The sequence below is a fragment of the Arachis hypogaea genome, chromosome 12, assembly GCF_003086295.3.
Source record: "Arachis hypogaea cultivar Tifrunner chromosome 12, arahy.Tifrunner.gnm2.J5K5, whole genome shotgun sequence".
Classification (NCBI taxonomy): Eukaryota; Viridiplantae; Streptophyta; class Magnoliopsida; order Fabales; family Fabaceae; genus Arachis; species Arachis hypogaea.
In genome coordinates, this window is record NC_092047.1 from 6,576,079 (window position 1) to 6,594,553 (window position 18,475).

Consider the following 18,475-nt stretch of genomic DNA (forward strand, 5'->3'; position numbering starts at 1 on the left):
AATTATTTGGTAGTATAATGTATAATGAGACTCGGAAGTGATTTAACTATTTAAGCAAGTATAAATCAGCTACTTCTTAGTTCTCACCATAGCTACTTTTGGCAGGGTGTTTATTTTTTCAATTTTTTAACATACTAATAAAAGACAACTTCTCACAAATTATAAAATACCATAAAAACTTTTTGCAGATTAACAAAAAAGAAAAAATTAAAATATAAATAAATTTTTTTCATAAATTGCAAAAAGCCTAAATTTCATATTTTATCTAATTTTAAAATATTATACCAAATTTAAATTCATATCTATAAATTTGTAGTCTCATATTTTATCCTATAAATATAATATTATTTTTTGAAAGTTATTTATATGTACTATTTGTATTTCTTTGTTTCATTTATCAAACTTTAGGGCACAATAAAATTTAAAGATATAAAATATCCTATTTGTTAGATTTTATTGTGTACTCCTTTTACAGACACAATTTTTTTATGTATTATTATTCATTAGATTCTGTTTACCATAAATCCACACTGAATTCTTATAAAAAATTTATTGCTAAAAAATACCTTCTTATCATCAATTGGCAAATCCAATTGGTAAGTTATTCTTTGCAGCATAACAGTACTATAACAGTACTGTACTCACTACATAACATATAAAAGGTATATTTTTTCCGTTATCACCTTTTAATAAATATGCTAATAAGAGGTTCATTCAATTTAAACTAATATTATTTAAATTAGCTAAATGGTATAAATTGGTGACCTTTATATACAAAATAATACTATAACGCAAAGATATATTCTATCTATTATTTCCTAATACTAGTAATACAGTGAGCGGATTACATCACAAAAGAAAAGAGTTAATGCATTTAATGTGTAATGCCATTTCTTCATAAACCGTGGTGATTCACCACGGTTTATGCACGCCAGCCCTCCTTAGTAAACCGTGGTGACCTACCACAGTTTACACTCAAACTTTCTCACTCATAATCCGTCCTGACTCACCACGGTTTATGCACATTTTGAAACCGTGGTGGGTTGCCACGGTTTACATAGAAATGAGATTTTGCACATACAGGTAACAAAACCCAGTTTTGCACATTTGAATAAAGGTTTTCTCAAATCTATTTATTTAAGTAACTTACCCGAGTTTACATGTCTCTTATATTATATATCCTTCATTTTTTTTCTATTTTTTTTATAGGACTAATTTCTTTTCTTCCCTGTACTTACGGATAAATACATTCGACACGTATCTTCCGTCTGTCAATTTTTTATATTATCAATTATAAACTTATAGATCTAATTTCTTAAAGGCTTATATATATATATATATTAAAAAACGTATATATATTTATCACAAAATTTTATCAAAATATTATTATTCAATACTTATTTTGTTAAAAAACCTACAAATAAATTGATCGCAAAATTTCTGAAGAATGTATTATCTTAATACTCATATTTTATATGGTTGACAAATTGGAAAATTAGTATACAGTTTAAAGACCAAAATACTATGCATGGCGGAATAAAGTCAAACCCAAAACAATAAATGAAAATATACAAAATCCATAAGAAGTAATAAAGTTTTTTTTGAAGGTGTTTCTGGCATGAAAACAGCTAGCTAAACGTTATTTTGAGTATTTTTGTGATAGATAAATGATCCATCCATCATATCTATCCGACCACACAATCCATGGAAGCCCTTTCCAAAGCTCTGCTTAGCCTGCCTTGCCGTACACTCTCTCCTTCTCACTAGTCAATATACATGAGAGAGAGAGAGAAATCAACAATAATACAATTTTCTTTTATTCTTTCTTGTTTATGGATATATAGATTTTTTTTTGTTGCTTATTAAATCTCTTATCATCTCACTTTAATAAGTCAATAACTAATTTATCGTAAATTTGAATTTATTTAAAGATTTGTCATTAACCAATGAATTATTGTATTTTAAAAAAAAAAAATTCGAACTTCCGATACTAAATTAAATAAATAAGTGAATTGACCATTTAACTCATCTAAATTGGTATGTGTATATAGGTCTTACGTATATATAGATCTTATTTAAGCATTTTCATACTTAAAGTAATAATTGAATTATTGACACTTTCTTTTTTCAAAGTTAAAAATGAGATTCAAATTCAAAATCTCTAAATAAAAATAAAAAGATTATATCATTTGAATTATAGCTTGTTGATAATTAAATTATTGACACTTAATTAAAAAAATAATCACTTCAATTCAATTACACACTCTAAACTAGCAATAGTAATATATAAATTTACTTAATTAAAACAAAAATAATCACTTGAATTCAATTACACACTTTAAATTAGCAATAGTAATATATAAATTTACAGATTTGATCTTAAGATTAACTACTTATAAATCTTAATTATTACCCACTTTTATATATATATATATATATATATATATATGTTTCAAACTCAAACTAAATGAATAAATTTATTAAAAATATAATAATTCAATTTAGCGTCTGCATAGTACGTCAAATTTGTTTTAAGAACCTTTTTTTTGTTAAAAATTTAATTTTTAATAAATTTTGATTATTAAATTAATTTTTTATTTTATTAAACAGATTAGTTTTCACATCAAATTTAAAAATTAGATAAAATCAGTTCTTATAATAAAAGTATACAAATCTCTAAAAAATTTAAAATTCTCTAATTAATTCTTTTATATAAAAAAATAACAATTAATTTGTTGAACAGAATAAAAAACTAAAACACAAGTTCAAATAATTAAAATTTATTAAAAATAAAAATATCATATAAAATATTTTCTGAAAACTAATTCCGAATATTACTTCTAATATTTAGACCTTATTATAGCAAAGAGAGAAGGGGAGAAGAGAGTCCCACAACCTTGTGTCCCCCCTGCTGGACAAAAAACTGCCACCGCCAATAATGCCTCTTTGGGACCTTATTAGTTATTGGAAGATTTTCAAGTATACCGTTATATCGATGTATCAGTGAAATTTTTAATCGTTGATCTTAATTATATATATTATATATATCTTTTATAATTAAGATCAACAGTTAAAAATAACTGAAATACCGATATAATAGTACACTTGAAAATTTTCCTTAGTTATTTAGTCCCTCTCTTTTTTTTCTTATTTTTTGCGTATCTTACAAATTAAAGACTAATTTTGTATGAATGAAAATTTTATTTAAAAATTTATTGTTGACTAATAAATTATTATATATATAAAATATAATTTAAAATTTCAATACTTAATTAAGCGGACGAGTGAATTGACCGTCGGCTGGAGTAACACAAATTGATTTCTTGTAACCTCTTTATGTATTCACAACTTCAAATGCATCATCTTCTACTACTATATACCAGCATACTACTATATTAGTAGTGTTATTATCTATTCCTAAAACCTCAAACCCCATTTCTCAATTTCCCACCTTTCATTTCTTACCACCTTCCCTTCCTTTCCTTCTTAGCTTCCACTACTGTTCCATGTTTCAACTCTTCTCTATCTATCTAGGCCCCAATCAACAACCACCGTTGTTTAATTTCTTTCTCTCTCTCTCTCTCATCTTCCTTTCTTTCTCTTTCTCTTTCTCATTCTCAAAGTGCATAGTAGTAACAAGCATTTATTACATTCCTCTATTGATATATAAAGGGGGAGAGGGAGAGTGTAATAGGGTATATATGAAAGTGCACAAGAAGAAGAAAGGAATATAGTGATGATACTCAAATGGGGTCCTATACTCCTGCTTCTGCTTCTGCATTACATTAATTACCATTCTTTTCATAGTATTCATAAGAAGGAAACACTATATATACTATTCTAAGGAATGTTGGTCACTCTTCTCATCTACTAGAAACAAAGAAACAATTCAAAACCATTTCTACTATTCATTATTCTTCTTCAGCCTTCAATATGGAGAGCCTCCAAGGACCCCTCAATTCATGTGTATGTTTTTTAATTTTAATTATTTTCTACAATCTCCATTTTCTTTTTCTATAGACTCAAGGAATTGAGGAAAAGGTACCACTGCCATTTTGCTCATTTCAAAACACTTTTGCATTAAATGCAACATTGCATTGCCATTATTACTTTTTTTTTTTCTTCTGAGAAAAACAAAAGGAGAAAAAGATGTATCTTCTGTGCTCCCTCTCTGCTGAAAAGGTTCCCTTCTCTGTTGACATTCTACTTCTGCTCCCCTATTTTATTTATGTTTTTTTGACTTTTTTTTTTCTCTCTTCAATTCTGCATATATAGCTAGATAGACTTATAGACTTGACCCTTTTCTAGCTCCATCCCTCCATTAATGGTAGCATAATATATATTCCTTACTTCTTTTTGAAAGGTTTACTTTATTTGGTGTGTGAGAACTGAAAAATAAAAAGATCCCAATTTTATTTTATTTATTTTTTTTATAATTATTATTATTATTATTATTATTATTATTATTATTATTATCAAGGCTTAAATAAATAAACCTAGTAGTGTAGACAAACAAAGACAAAAAAAAAAAAATTAATTATCTTTATTTCTTTTTTCTTGTAGTTCTTTGGTGAGTCACATTTGGAATTGAACTATTTAGAGCAACAAGGTTTGGTTTTGGATTCAGAATCAGCATTGAGGCTTGAAGAAGAAGAAGAACAAGTCTTAATGATATCAAGCTTAGAAGATAACATGCCATTCCTTCAAATGCTTCAGAGTGTGGAATATTCTCCAAACTACTCATCACAACAACAATGCTTCTTCCCTTTCAAAGATCCAACAAACTTTCAAACTCTTCTAAGGCTTCAACACTTGAAAAACCATAACAACAACAACAACAATAATAATAATGTTCAAGAACTTGATCAAAAGAGTTGTGTCACACATGATGTCATGGTAGAGATGCAACAACAACAACAACAACAACAATCACATTCACCAGTGAAATCTGAGAGCTATGAGCTTCATCAACAACACCACCAAGCTTCAGCCTCAGCTTCATGTTGTGTTGAGAATAATAATAACAACACCACACCAACAAAAGCTATTACTGCTGCTACTGAGAAGTGTGGTGGAAGAGGAAATAGCAACACTCAAGAAGTGTGCCAGAAATCCCAACAGGTGGGAAGTGTTGCCACAACAACAAGGGAGAGGAAGAAGAGGAAGAGAACAAGGCCTGCCAAGAACAAAGAAGATGTGGAGAATCAAAGAATGACTCACATTGCTGTTGAAAGAAATAGAAGGCGCCAAATGAATGATCATCTCAGTGTTCTAAGGTCCCTCATGCCCCCTTCCTATATTCAAAGGGTATGTTCTAAGTTTATATTTATGAATTATGAATGTATGTCAGATTTTGAGTGTTCTTTTTTTTGGCATGAGTTTCTGAATGCTTCAAAATAATTTTTTAACTTACTTTAATGTACAAAATTTCAAGGACAAATTACAATGGAATTATTATTTTATATTCATTACATACTCATTACTTAGTATATTATTATTATTATTATTATTATTATTATCAAATAATAGGTACAAAAAATAACAGGTTACACTGATTTTTCTCTTTGAATAAAACAACCCCATTTCTAAAAAATAGATTCTTTTACTTGGTTCATCATAAAAATTCAATCTTTATACAGTCCCACATGCTAAAGTGTAAGAAAATTTTCTGCATTCTGTAAATAAACAAACCCCATTTCTTCAAAATAGTTTCTTTTGCTTTGTTAATGTTAAAAATCCAATCTTTTTCAGTTTCACATGTTAAAACACAGTAAATTTTTCTTTTTTTTAAAAAAAATATATTTTAATGCTTTATTTATATTTTGATGATGATGAAGTGTTAAATGGGGTGTGGTAGGGTGACCAAGCTTCAATCATTGGAGGTGCAATTGATTTTGTGAAGGAATTAGAGCAATTGCTTCAATCCCTTGAAGCACAAAAAAGGATGAGAAGAAAGAACAATAATAATAATAGTAGTAACAAAAATGAAGATGCTATTGGTTTTGGTTCTTCCTCTAATTCTTCTTCAACAACAAATGGTGGTTATGATGGAATAATGAGATCATCAACAACATCATTATCATTATTATCCACTGAAGAAGGAAACTTTGGTGGTGGTGGTGGTAATGGTGATGAATTAAAAGCTGAGAACAAATCAGAATCAGCAGAGATAGAAGTGACATTGATTCAAACACATGTGAACTTGAAGATTCAATGCAAAAGGAGGCATGGTCAATTGGTAAAAGCTATAGTTGCTTTGGAAGATCTTAGGCTATCAATTTTGCACCTCAACATTACTTCATCTTCTGATGATTCTGTACTCTACTCCCTCAATCTCAAGGTATTACATTGTCTTTTCTTTCATCACTTCATATACATTTCTTTTTCTTTTTTAAATTTTTGGTCAAACTCAAGAAAGTGGAATCAAGTCAGTGTGTACTGTTCTCTTCTGACTTGCAAGCTCAGCAAAAATTAAAAAATTAAAAAAAAAAAAGAATGGCTTCCCTATTTCCAACATTGTTGTTAGTTAATATCTTGATAAATTGAAATTATCAGCTAGTTCATGTTTAGGTTATTTGAAATTCAAAATTTCAGTGCAAAATTTTTTTTATTTCTTCATCTTCCTAATTTCTATAATTCAAAATAATATATAAACAAAAGTTTATTTCAAAAAAGAAGAAAACTATTATTATACAAAAAGTAAAATTTAATGGTATTGGTATTTATAAATTTTTTCTTGTTAATTTGGTTTAAACATTTAAAAAAAATAAATAAAGCCATCCCCTATTTTCATTCTGTGGTTCAAGTTCATTCAAGATGATGATAGAGACAAATTTTACTTTCATTTAAAAAAAAATCTTAAATTAAACCAAAACTACTAAAAAAAGAAAAAAAAATTATGTGTCAATACAACAATAAATAGTATTTTTTTCTAAAAAAAATAAAACACTTTTTTTTTACAGTAATCATTATATCTATCTTAATCTAATTATTATAGAGTAGACAAGCCTTTAATATATTGTTTTTGTTGTAGCACCATTAAATAGATATATATGTACATTCTTTAATTTTTGTGTAATAAATATAAATAAAGTTGGCATGTTGTGTGGTGAAGCAGATTGAAGAAGGGTGTAGGCTAAGATCAGCAAATGAGATAGCTGAAGCAGTTCATCACATATTCAACTTCATTAATGGTTAGCTTCATTATTCTATTATGAAAGAAGAAGCTTAAGGAATAAAAGGACCAAAGCAAAAATGGCAGAAATGGCTGGGAAACGGGGAACACATGGCACTCATTATCTTGTCTACATGTATCAATGTCCATGTTAGGTGATTATATTATTATAGAGGGGGGTTACTACTCCAACTATATACATGTGATCATATATCTATTTTGATATTTGTTTTTGAATCTATGTGTCATGTGTGTGTGTGTGTGTGTGTGGGTGTTAATTTTTCTTTTTAATTAGAAGTCTAATATTGTATGATATGTTTTTCATATTGTAATTTTTAATTGTTTGAGAAATGCTCTTTTTTTTTTAATAATATATAGCTAGTTAGTTATCATTAATTCATGATTATATATTATACTCTTACCCAATATATTTTTTGTTTGCCATTGGATAAGGTCTAAATTTAATATATTATTTAATAAAAATGTAATAGCATTCATTAGCCAAAATCTATCTAAGTTAATATTTTTTTTTATTTTTTGGTTGAAAAGAATAATAAATAAAATTTATTTACATTGATCAGTATATTAATTAAAGAGAAATGTTTGTTAAATCTACTTTATACATAGAAGGATGTTATTATCTTTTTGCAAATTTTGGTTAATGAGATGAAGAACACCAAAAGCTCAATGCATTAATAGAAGTTAAACAAAGAGGATTGCTGAATTTCATCATTTGAATGATCTAGGAAGATGAAATTACCTAGTGTTAGTTATAAGAAATAGAAGCAATAATTATAACGTATTTGGTTTTGAGAATAAGACAAGATAATATATTAAAAATAAAATATAAGATAAAGATACAAAAATTAATATTTTGTATTTTATTTAATAATAAATTAGAATAAAATATAAAATCCAATATATCAAAAATAAAAGAGAACTAGCTAAAACGGAAAATAATAATAATAATAATAATAATAATAATAATAATAATAATAATAATAATAATTTGGCAAAGCGCTTAATTCAATAGTTTATATTATCAAGAACTTCATGGATTTAATTTAACTTATAAAATATATAGAGTCGTATTAGATCTCCTAATAATAAGAATTGTTTCTATTTTTAAAATTTTAATCTAAATTTTTAATTAAAAGACTAAAATATTTATCACCTTAACTAGATTAATATCATCCATTTCATTATTATATTTTATATATTAATGTTTTGTGAATAAAAATCAGATATATATATATATATATATATATATATATATATTTTCATCTATTATCACTTTCAACAATTTTAAAATTGTTTTGAGTAAGATTCTCATTTTTATTAATAAAATACAAAAAAATATAATAATGAAACAAGTGGTGATGGTGATCTTATTCCATTGAAGTGATTATTAATGATGAACATGAATAGGTGATAGTTTAAAATATGATTGAAGTATTTGAGAGATTTGGAAGGATGGATTGTGGTATGGGAATAGGAGTGGGTGGTATGGGGCCAAAGATGTTTCACTTTGAAAATGTTGGAACTCTCATCATTGCAAAGGAAGGGGAATGATGCTTCTCTTTCTACATTGACTTTGGGGTGTCATGTCCCTTAATACTATAAAAATATAAAAAAGTTTCATGATTACAAAATTGGCATGCACCCTTTCTGCTTCTTTCTTTTTGGCCTTCACTTCACGGCACCGTGATTCAGTTTATTGCCAAAATCTTGCAAAATTTACAGAAGAATAAAAAAAAGTAATAATTTTGCAAATAAAGAAAATATGAGGCTAAATTTTTTACTTATAGGACTCAAATGGGTAAAGTCCCTAAAATTTAGGCTTTTTGGGAATTTCTCCAAATATATATGGAGAGTTGGAGACCATTCAAAAAATTGTCAAATCTTAGTGACTAATTTAAAAAATATATATATTTTTTAAAATTTAATTATTCTATTGATTTTTATAATTTTATCAAATTTTTAATTAGATTATATATATATATATATATATATATATATATTCTTTTATTGGGTTTCTATACTATTTTTAATTTTGTAATTAGGTTCTTTTCATATAAAAAACGTTTAAATTAATCTAATATTTCTTCTAAAATACATGTGATAAAAAATTTAATTAAATTTTTAATTATGAATATATTCAATTTGCAAAGAAATATTAAGTTAATTCTAATATTTTTTACACTAAGAATGACTTAATTATAAAATTAAAAATAGTGTAAAGATTTAATTAAAAAAAATATAGAAAATTAATTATAAATTTAATAAAATTATAAGAATTAACAGAATAATTAATTTTTTTATTTATTACCAAAATAAAATCACACAGTGCAATTACATGAATCAATTTTTAAAAATTTTTCTATTACACAAATTAGATGATTCAATTTATACCAGATAAAATTTTTAATTTATTAAAATACAAATCAAACGGTACAAATTGATCCTTAGAAATTAGACTATCCTATATTTTTGATTCACCTAATTAACATCGTCCATAATCTTAGATTACTCCACATTTGCCAATCATGGTGTATTTTGAAAATTAAAGTCTGAAATTATGAGGGCCCTCAAAGAAATTAAATAGTATAATAAATTCTATATTATATATTAACCCTTATTACAATCATAGATAACCCAAAATTAGATAAGCTAAACTAGTTAACGAAATCATTTGCTATGCCAAATCAAGTTACAATGTAAAAATCAATAATTAGTTCGTTGAGCATTTGCTATGCCTAAACTTTACCCCTATGATTTGAAAATTAGTAGACTAGAGGTAATAGATTATGTAAAAGTAGTACAATTTTTATGTAAAAAAGTTTCACACGACACTAACACTAACTAAATAGGACAAATCAAAGTGCAAGCAAAATTCTTTGTTTATGTACAGACTCTAATTTTAATATTTTATACACAGTTCAGTCTCCAGTTATAGATGTACTATATAGTCTTAATTATTCTATTTATTTTTTTATAATTTTACTAAATTTTTAATTAAATATTTATAATTTAAAATTTTATAACTAAACTTCTACGTTAGATAAAATTTTTTAATTTAGTCCTTGCTGATTTTTTTTTTGGTTAAAAATACAATAATATAATTAAAATATTTATTTTTGTATTTGATGTAAGATGAATTGTATAATACCATAAAAATAAATTAATATAAAATTGTTGTATTTTTTTTCTAAAAGATAACCATTAGTAAGAATTAGATTAAATTTTTTATTTACCAGATGAACTAATTATCAACTTTTAAACTATAAATATCTAATAAAAATTTAACAAATACTATATAAATTAACAAAATAATTAAATTTAATATATATTTTTTTCATAAAAAACATATACAGTAAAAAATTATTAATATTAACAATATTTTAATTAATATATTTTTTCTCTAAATTAGTTGCTTCACGCACATATAAATATAGTACAATTAATAAATAAGATTATAAATAAATATTTTAAAATATGTTTTAATTAATGAAACGAGAACAATGATTCCAATTTATTGAATATATAGAGGAAGCAGTTACAATTTTTTATTTTTTATTTTATTTTATTTTTTTATTACCAGTTGTAAGCCATGATGTAAACGTTACCCTAAGGATTCCCCTTTTTTTTTTTTTGGTCAAGGTAAGAATTCACCTTTGATAAGACAGAAATGTAAACTAGGAGCTAGATCCTCTGATGATATAATATCATATTTTTATCCTACCTATGATTAAGACACATGTAGCTGATAACGACCTATATTACAAACATTCGATCTCTTAATATTTAACTTTTTCCCCCCTCAAATTCAATCTTTATACTTTTCTATTTGAATAATAATAATAATAATAATAATAATAATAATAATAAAATTTAATTACAATATTGCTGGTCTTATTAATTTTATCAAATTTACAATTAAATTTTTATATTATTTTTAATTTTATAATTACATCTTTTTTAATATAAAAAATATTAGAATTAATTAAATATTAATTTCTTCACGAATTAAATGTACTCACAATTAAAATTTTAATTAAATTTTTGATAACATATTTTTTAAGAAAAGTATTTTATTAATTTTAATATTTTTGACATAAAAATAATTTAATTATAAAATTAAAAGTAGTATAGCGATTCAATTTTAAAAAAAATATAACTAATTCTAAATTTAATAAAATTATACGGATCAATAAAATAATTAAACCTAAAAATTATAATAATAAACTCTCTCTATAATCTATATGGATAGTTAAAATTGTTTCTTTTATTTAATTATTGTTTGAAGTTATAAAAATGAAATTAAGATTTTCACAATTGGATCATATCTCAACATACACACTTCATCATTATTTCTTGCCTTTTTTTTTTTTAACTCTTGGAAATTTGATGGAAATAATTTTATGAAGGGCATAGAAATTAAGGTGGGACAGAAAATAGCACCATCCGCTGGCAATGCCATGTTTGAACCATTCGTGTGTTATTTCACATTGCCATCATTCCAAACACCAATTACATAAAATGGCAAAGTTATTATAATCACAGATACGTGTCGGAAATTCCATTGTGAAAGGTGTTTGACAATAATAAAGTGATCAAGGTGGTGAAGTCAAACTCAAAATAATCATGAAACTATGCAATCCCAATTCCAATTTCAATTCTATATGAATAGCCCCACACCACAGTAGGTATAATAAGACATTTTTCACAAAATGGCATTTCATAACCAATAATTTTATAAATTAATATGTAGTTATTATTAATATATACGAGAAAAAATAAAAAATACTTAACCAGGTTTTTTTTTTTAATCAAAGATAAGAGTGAAATTCAAATCTGTAAGTAAGTATAAAAAAATTATACTATTTGAACTATAAAAAAATAAATAAAAGTAAAATTATTAATTATATATATTGAAAAAACATTATTTTTTAATTAGTAAAAAGATTATCATGGTAGAATTTTCTATAAGATTGAAAGAGAACTGTTTTTATTTATTATATATATTTTAAGACATTGATTTGAGATTATATATATATTATTCTCTTAATAATGAATTATTTATGTCGTCTATTTCTATTAGTTTTTAAATTTAAAAAAATAGTATTATTATAATATAATATTAAAGTTTTATATCCGAAAAATTTAATAAATTTAAAAAAAAATAGCATAAAGTGAATAAAAAAAGAAAAAAAAGACTTATATAAAAAATTAAGTAAATTTTTTGCTTGAAAAAAATATTAAAATTATAACCATTTATATTATATTCTTCTATCTACTTAAATTTAAAAAAAATTAGTATTACAATATTGTATAATCTTTCGATTTCAATTTCAATTCCACATGAATAGTTGACACCATAAATATAATAATATATAAGATATTTTTAACAAAATTTTATTTTATAACCAATAATTTTTATATTATATGTAGTTATTGTTAATATAAGAAAAAATAAAAATAATTAATTAATTTTTTATTTTAAAATAAAATGAGTAAAAAAAATTATAATGATATATATTAAAAAAAAACATTTTAGTCACTAGACTTTTTAAAGACATTGATTTGAGCTTATTTATAATTAGATAACATATATGTATAATAATTACTCTTAAAAATGTGAGAATAAAATAAGAATTTAATATATAACATGAGTGAGAAAAAAACAAAAGGAAAAGAAACACACATCCCCATGTGCAAGTGTAGTGTGTGTGTCAGAAGGACAAAACAACCCCTCTCCTTTTCAGCACAGCTCGAACCCCAAAGCTTATTTATAGGTAAAAAAAATTATTAAAACATTTTAACTAAAACTCTTTTAGAATATTTATTAATTAAATTCTTCTTTTAATAAATAAATAATAAAACTATCATAATTTTCTTAAAAATATTTTTTATATTAAATATCTTTATAATACACGTAAGTCCGAGGGATGGCAACAGGTACCTATGGGGACGGGGACATGCCCCCAGCCCCGCCCCCACCTCCAAAAACACTCCCCGTCCCTGCTCCGTCTCCGCGACGGGTAACGGGGACCTGGTACTGCCGAATATTCCGATATCCGCGGATATCCACGGGTTTGAAAAAAGAAAAAACAGAATCAATAAAAATTTAAAAAATAGTTCAAAATAAACACAGTAGATATCCCAATTTTACAAATTCAAATCCTAAATCAAATTTTACAGCAATAGAATCTAACTTTAAACTCAAATTTATCAACTAACAGAATCAAAACCATAATTCTAAACTCAGAAATCAAATCCTAAATCCAATTTCATCAATAAAAAATCAAAATAAACATAATATATGTCCCAATTTTACAAATTTAAACCGTAAATTAAATTTTACAGCAATAAAATTATCAGAATAAAAACCATAATCCCAATCCTATAAATCAATTAAATATGATAAAATAATATATTTAATTAAGTTTTTTTATAAATGTACCTGAAATTGTTTATAAATAATATATTTAATTAAGTCCTCTTTATAAAATAAAATAATATATTTTCCAGGCAATTTTACTGTAAGTCCTCTTTATAAATGTACCTGAAATTGTAATCATTCACGAAAATTAATTAAATATGTATGATAAAATAATATATTTATTTATAAAATATATAATTTTTAAAAAATAATCATTTTAATTAATTGTTTTAAATTATTTAACCATTAAAAATTGTATTAGTTTAATTACTTAACTGATTTTTAATTTATTTTTTTATTTTATATCACATCGATCTGATAAATCAATTTCTATAAATTGAGTCGAACCAATTGATTCATTTTGGTTCTCATAAGGTTTAATTATTCTGTTGATTTTTATAGTTTCGTCAAATTTTTAATTAGGTTCCTATATATATTTTTTTAAATTGTATCCTTGAACCAATATTTTTTTAAATAGATTTCTCATGATAGTAAACATTACAAAAAATGTTAATAAAAATAAATTTGCCATTATACCCATGATTTACTCTTTACAAATTACTCATATTCAGTAAGATTCTAACTCTCCTTGCCTCTTTCTAACCTTTCTCCTCCTCTGTTTGACCATATGTGAAAATACAAACATTATATTTATCCATCACATATCTAATTAACGGCCGAGTGTCTTTAACAATCTCATTTGTATACAAAGTTAGAATAAATTTTAATAAAATGATGTAAAAGAGAGGAAAAAGGAGAAAATTTTCTGTAATCAACATGTGAAACTCTACCTTAGCAAGTTTTTGGACTAAAAACCCGATTGATTGAACTGAAAAAGTTTTCTTTTCATCTTTCCATGTTTAGATGGATCTAAAATAAATAGAAAACCATCCTCCCCAATGAACAATAACATTCTTGGATTCGGTCTGAAATGAGGGTCTAATTTTGTAATAAATTCGAATATTACCTGTGATTTGAATTTGAAAAATTGGACAAAATTAACTTTGGTTAATAATATAAAAAGAGAAAGTGACCATTAATTAAATAAGCAATTAAAACGTTCGACCTTTTAGATCCTGAACCATGTTAAATAATTTTCTATTCTCTTCTATTACTTTGTTATATTCACTAGCTTTAGTTGCCATATCCTCTGCTGGACTCCCTGAATTTATACCAAGTTCATTAAAAAAACTTTGAATTTGTGATTAGATGTCCTTAAAATCATTCTTGGTTTTCAACTTTAAAGCTTTGAGATCTTAAAAAAAAATACAAGATGTTATAAGTATTATCATAGTGAATGCAAAGAAGGAGAGGAGAATGATCCGACTTGAATATGTTAACAATATGGTTTATGATTGTAAACCCTTTAGGTTTATGTCCAAATTTCTCCTCCTAACCATGTGAATGATGGCCGTAGACCCTTTAGGTTTATGGCTGCCTGGCTGACTCACCCGGACTTCTCGAATATGGTTAACAATAATTGGAACCTTGCTGGTTCTTGGTCTGCTTGCATTTGTCATTTTCAGAATGCTGTTAAATCATGGAATTTCAATGTGTTTGGAAATATTCATAAAAGAAAAAACAGAATTATGAGGCAGTTACAGGGTATTACTGCTAATATGAACTTCCATAATAATCGGTTTCTCCAAGATTTGCAGGTTTCTCTTTGGAAGGACTATGAGAAAATTCTTATTCAAGAAGAGGTGATGTGGTTTCAAAAATCCAGTTGTAAGTGGATTGAATTTGGGAACCGTAATACCAAGTTTTTTCATGGTACTACTTTAGCAAGAAGGAGAAGGAATAAGGTGGAAAGTCTACAAGACTCTGATGGTAATTGGGTTAGTGATAAAACTGTCCTGGAAAATATGGCTTCTAATTTCTACATCAATCTTTATTCGAATAATACCCCTGATTTTGAGTTTATTCTGAAGGGTTCTTTTCCAGTTCTTCCGCAAGAAGATCTGGACATCATTGGCAACATGTTTTCTTTTTCTGAAATTAAGGATTCGGTGTTCAAGATGGGAAGCCTTAAAGCACCTGATATTGACGGTATTTGGGCTGTTTTCTATCAGAACCAATGGGAGAGAGTGGGCTTTGATTTGTTTAGGCTTATTGAGGGAATCTTTATGAACCCGGCAAAAGTAGGAGAAGTAAATGAAACCCTTATCACGCTTATTCCTAAAGTGGAACCAGTCATCAATCTGAAGCAAATGCGACCCATTAGCTTATGTAATGTCTCCTACAAGGTGATTACAAAGACCCTGATTAACAGGTTGAGAAAAATTATGGATAAGATTGTCAGCCCCACCCAATGTAGCTTTGTTCCGGGGAGACAAAGTTCAGACAACATAATCATTACTCAGAAAATTATTCACTCTATGAGAAACAAGAAAGGCTCTAAAGGATGGATGACAATTAAAATTGATCTAGAAAAAGCATATGACAGGTTGAAGTGGAGTTTCATTCGGGAGACTTTGAATGACATAGGCCTCCCCTTAAACATTATTAAGCTCATATGTACTTGAATTCCTACTACTAGGATGAGAATTTTTTGGAATGGCGATGCCTTAAATGAATTTCAGCCTTCGAGAGGTATCCGTCAAGGTGATCCGTTATCCCCTTACATTTTTGTCCTCTGCATGGAGAGACTGTCTCATCTTATTAATGATGCGGTCAGTATGGGGTTTTGGAAGCCTATTCGACTTAGTCGGGAGGCTCCTGAATTATCTCACCTCTATTTTGCGGATGATTTGATCCTTTTTTCTGAAGCTAGTGTGGAACAGGCTGACATCATCAAGAGAGTTTTGGAAGCTTTCTGTATGAGCTCAGGTCAGAAAATTAGCAGTAAAAAAACTAGAATTTTCTTTTCGAAGAATGTGGGGGCACCAAGTAAGAAATGATATAGGAAATCTCTTGAATTTTTATAGAACAGACGACATGGGTAAATATCTAGGAGTTCCGATCATCCATTCGGAGTAACTAAGGATACATACAAGGAAATTGAAGCTAAGATCAATAGGAGACTTAACAATTGTAAGGCTTCCTCCCTCTCCTTAGCAGAAAGAATCACTTTGGTAAGATCTGTCCTTTCTACCATTCCCTCTTATACTATGCAGACTGCCTTATTGCCTATTGCTACTTGTAACTTTATTCACCGTAAATGCAGGAGTTTTATTTGAGGAGAAACTGAGCAAACTAGGAAAGTCCATTTGTTGGACTGGCGAACAGTGAGCAATCCGAAATCCTCTGGTGGGCTTAGGATTAGACACGCTAGTGAGTTAAACCGTGCATTCATGATGAAAGCAGGTTGGAGATTGATCGAGAAGAAAGATTCTCTCTGGTCAAAAGTTCTGAGGGCCAAGTATAGATGCGGAAATGACACTATTCCTCTTATCAATAGGAGGAAGAATGAGTCTAATTTGTGGAAAGGAATCTGCTCGTCCTGGAATGATGTCCAGGCTAATTCTATTTGGCGTATAGGAGACGGGTCACAAATCAGTTTTTGGGACCATAATTGGTTCCTAAATTAGGAAGCTTAAATAATCTTCACACTCAGGTAAGGGCTGCTTCTGATTCAGGTACCTTACTTACGGATTTCCTCTCCGTTTCAGGTGACTGGGATGTGGCTAAGCTTAAAAGCTGGCTTCCGGACTTGGTGGTTCAAAAGATCTTGGCTATGTCTCCTCCCTCTACTTGGAAGGAAGGCGATCATATTGCGTGGGCAAACTCTGCTGATGGAGTTTTTTCCTTGAAGTCTGCCTATAACTCCTTACAAAATGACCCAGGAATCCAGAATCATATTTTTAAACTCATTTGGAGATGGAAAGGTCCGGAAAGGATTAGGTATTTTTTGTGGCTTGTGGCTCATGACGCCATCCTCACAAATGCCGAAAGGATTAGAAGACACATGTCACAAAATGCAGCTTGTCCAATTTGTCAACACAGAGATGAGACAACTATGCATGTGCTTCATGATTGCTATTTTGCTAGAGCTACTTGGAATTTGTTACAGCCAGGTAACCACATTGCTGATTTTTTCAATCTGAATCACATGGATTGGCTCATCAAGAACTTGTCTATATCTGGAGATTGGGCAGTGAGATTTGGTGCGATGTTATCTTCACTGTGGTACGCTAGAAACAAGCAAGTGTTCGAAGGAAAGAGTTCTAATCCTACAGGGGTTGCTGAGGCTGTTAAGAGTAGGACTTATGATTTCAGCATGGTAATGAAGGCGAGTATTACACCGAAGAAGGTCGATACTAATTGGGAGTTAATTCGCTGGTTCCCCCCAAACGAAGATGCCATTAAAATGAATGTTGATGGATCCTTCTTCAGCCATACGGGGAATGCGAGTTGTGGAGGCCTCTTCCGCAATCATCTGGAAAAGTTTGTTATAGGGTTCTCTTGTAATTTAGGGGCTGTTCAATTATGCAAGCCGAGTTGTGGGGAATTATCAAAGGTCTCCAAATCACAATAGCTAATGAATTTCGGTGGGTGGTTGTTGAGTCGGCCTCTGTGATGGCCATTAAGTTTGCTAATAATGGTTGTTCAGCCCATCATCCTTGTGCACCTCTCCTTGAGGACATTGCTATTCTTGTAAGAAGAATTTCTCTGGTGAGTTGAAACCATATTCTTCGAGAAGTGAATTCGGCGGCTGACATTTTGGCTAAGATGGGTCAGGATCTTCCGTACGAGATTCATGTTTTCGATGCTCCCCTCCTGACACCATTCATGCGCTTTCTTCAGATGCTGCTAGCTCTTTCAGATTGAGAGGATGTAATTAGTTTGCTTGGTTGCTTGCTTTTTCTGTTTGGGATCCTTGACCCCCCAACTCTACCAAAAAAAATCATAGTGAATAC

General features: G+C 27.8%; 2 protein-coding genes across 3 annotated transcripts; both read left to right on the forward strand.

Moving 5' to 3' along the window:
• Positions 1-3,298: 3,298 nt before the first annotated feature.
• Positions 3,299-7,570, forward strand: LOC112726601 (transcription factor bHLH67). Of its 2 annotated transcripts, none has more exons than XM_025776049.3 (4): positions 3,299-3,966; positions 4,564-5,307; positions 5,858-6,340; positions 7,118-7,570. In XM_025776049.3, exons 1-4 carry the CDS (start codon positions 3,934-3,936, stop codon positions 7,196-7,198), a joined length of 1,341 nt encoding a protein of 446 aa, XP_025631834.1. In that variant the 5' UTR covers positions 3,299-3,933; the 3' UTR covers positions 7,199-7,570. The 2 variants fall into 2 exon arrangements, with proteins under 2 accessions (XP_025631834.1, XP_025631835.1); XM_025776050.3 differs by having other exon boundaries at positions 3,341-4,182.
• Positions 7,571-13,122: 5,552 nt separating this feature from the next.
• Positions 13,123-18,093, forward strand: LOC140176594 (uncharacterized). Its single transcript, XM_072208117.1, has 6 exons — positions 13,123-13,215; positions 14,987-16,062; positions 16,156-16,445; positions 16,783-16,843; positions 16,923-16,977; positions 17,173-18,093. Exons 1-6 carry the CDS (start codon positions 13,123-13,125, stop codon positions 18,091-18,093), a joined length of 2,496 nt encoding a protein of 831 aa, XP_072064218.1.
• The last annotated feature ends 382 nt before the right edge of the window (positions 18,094-18,475 follow it).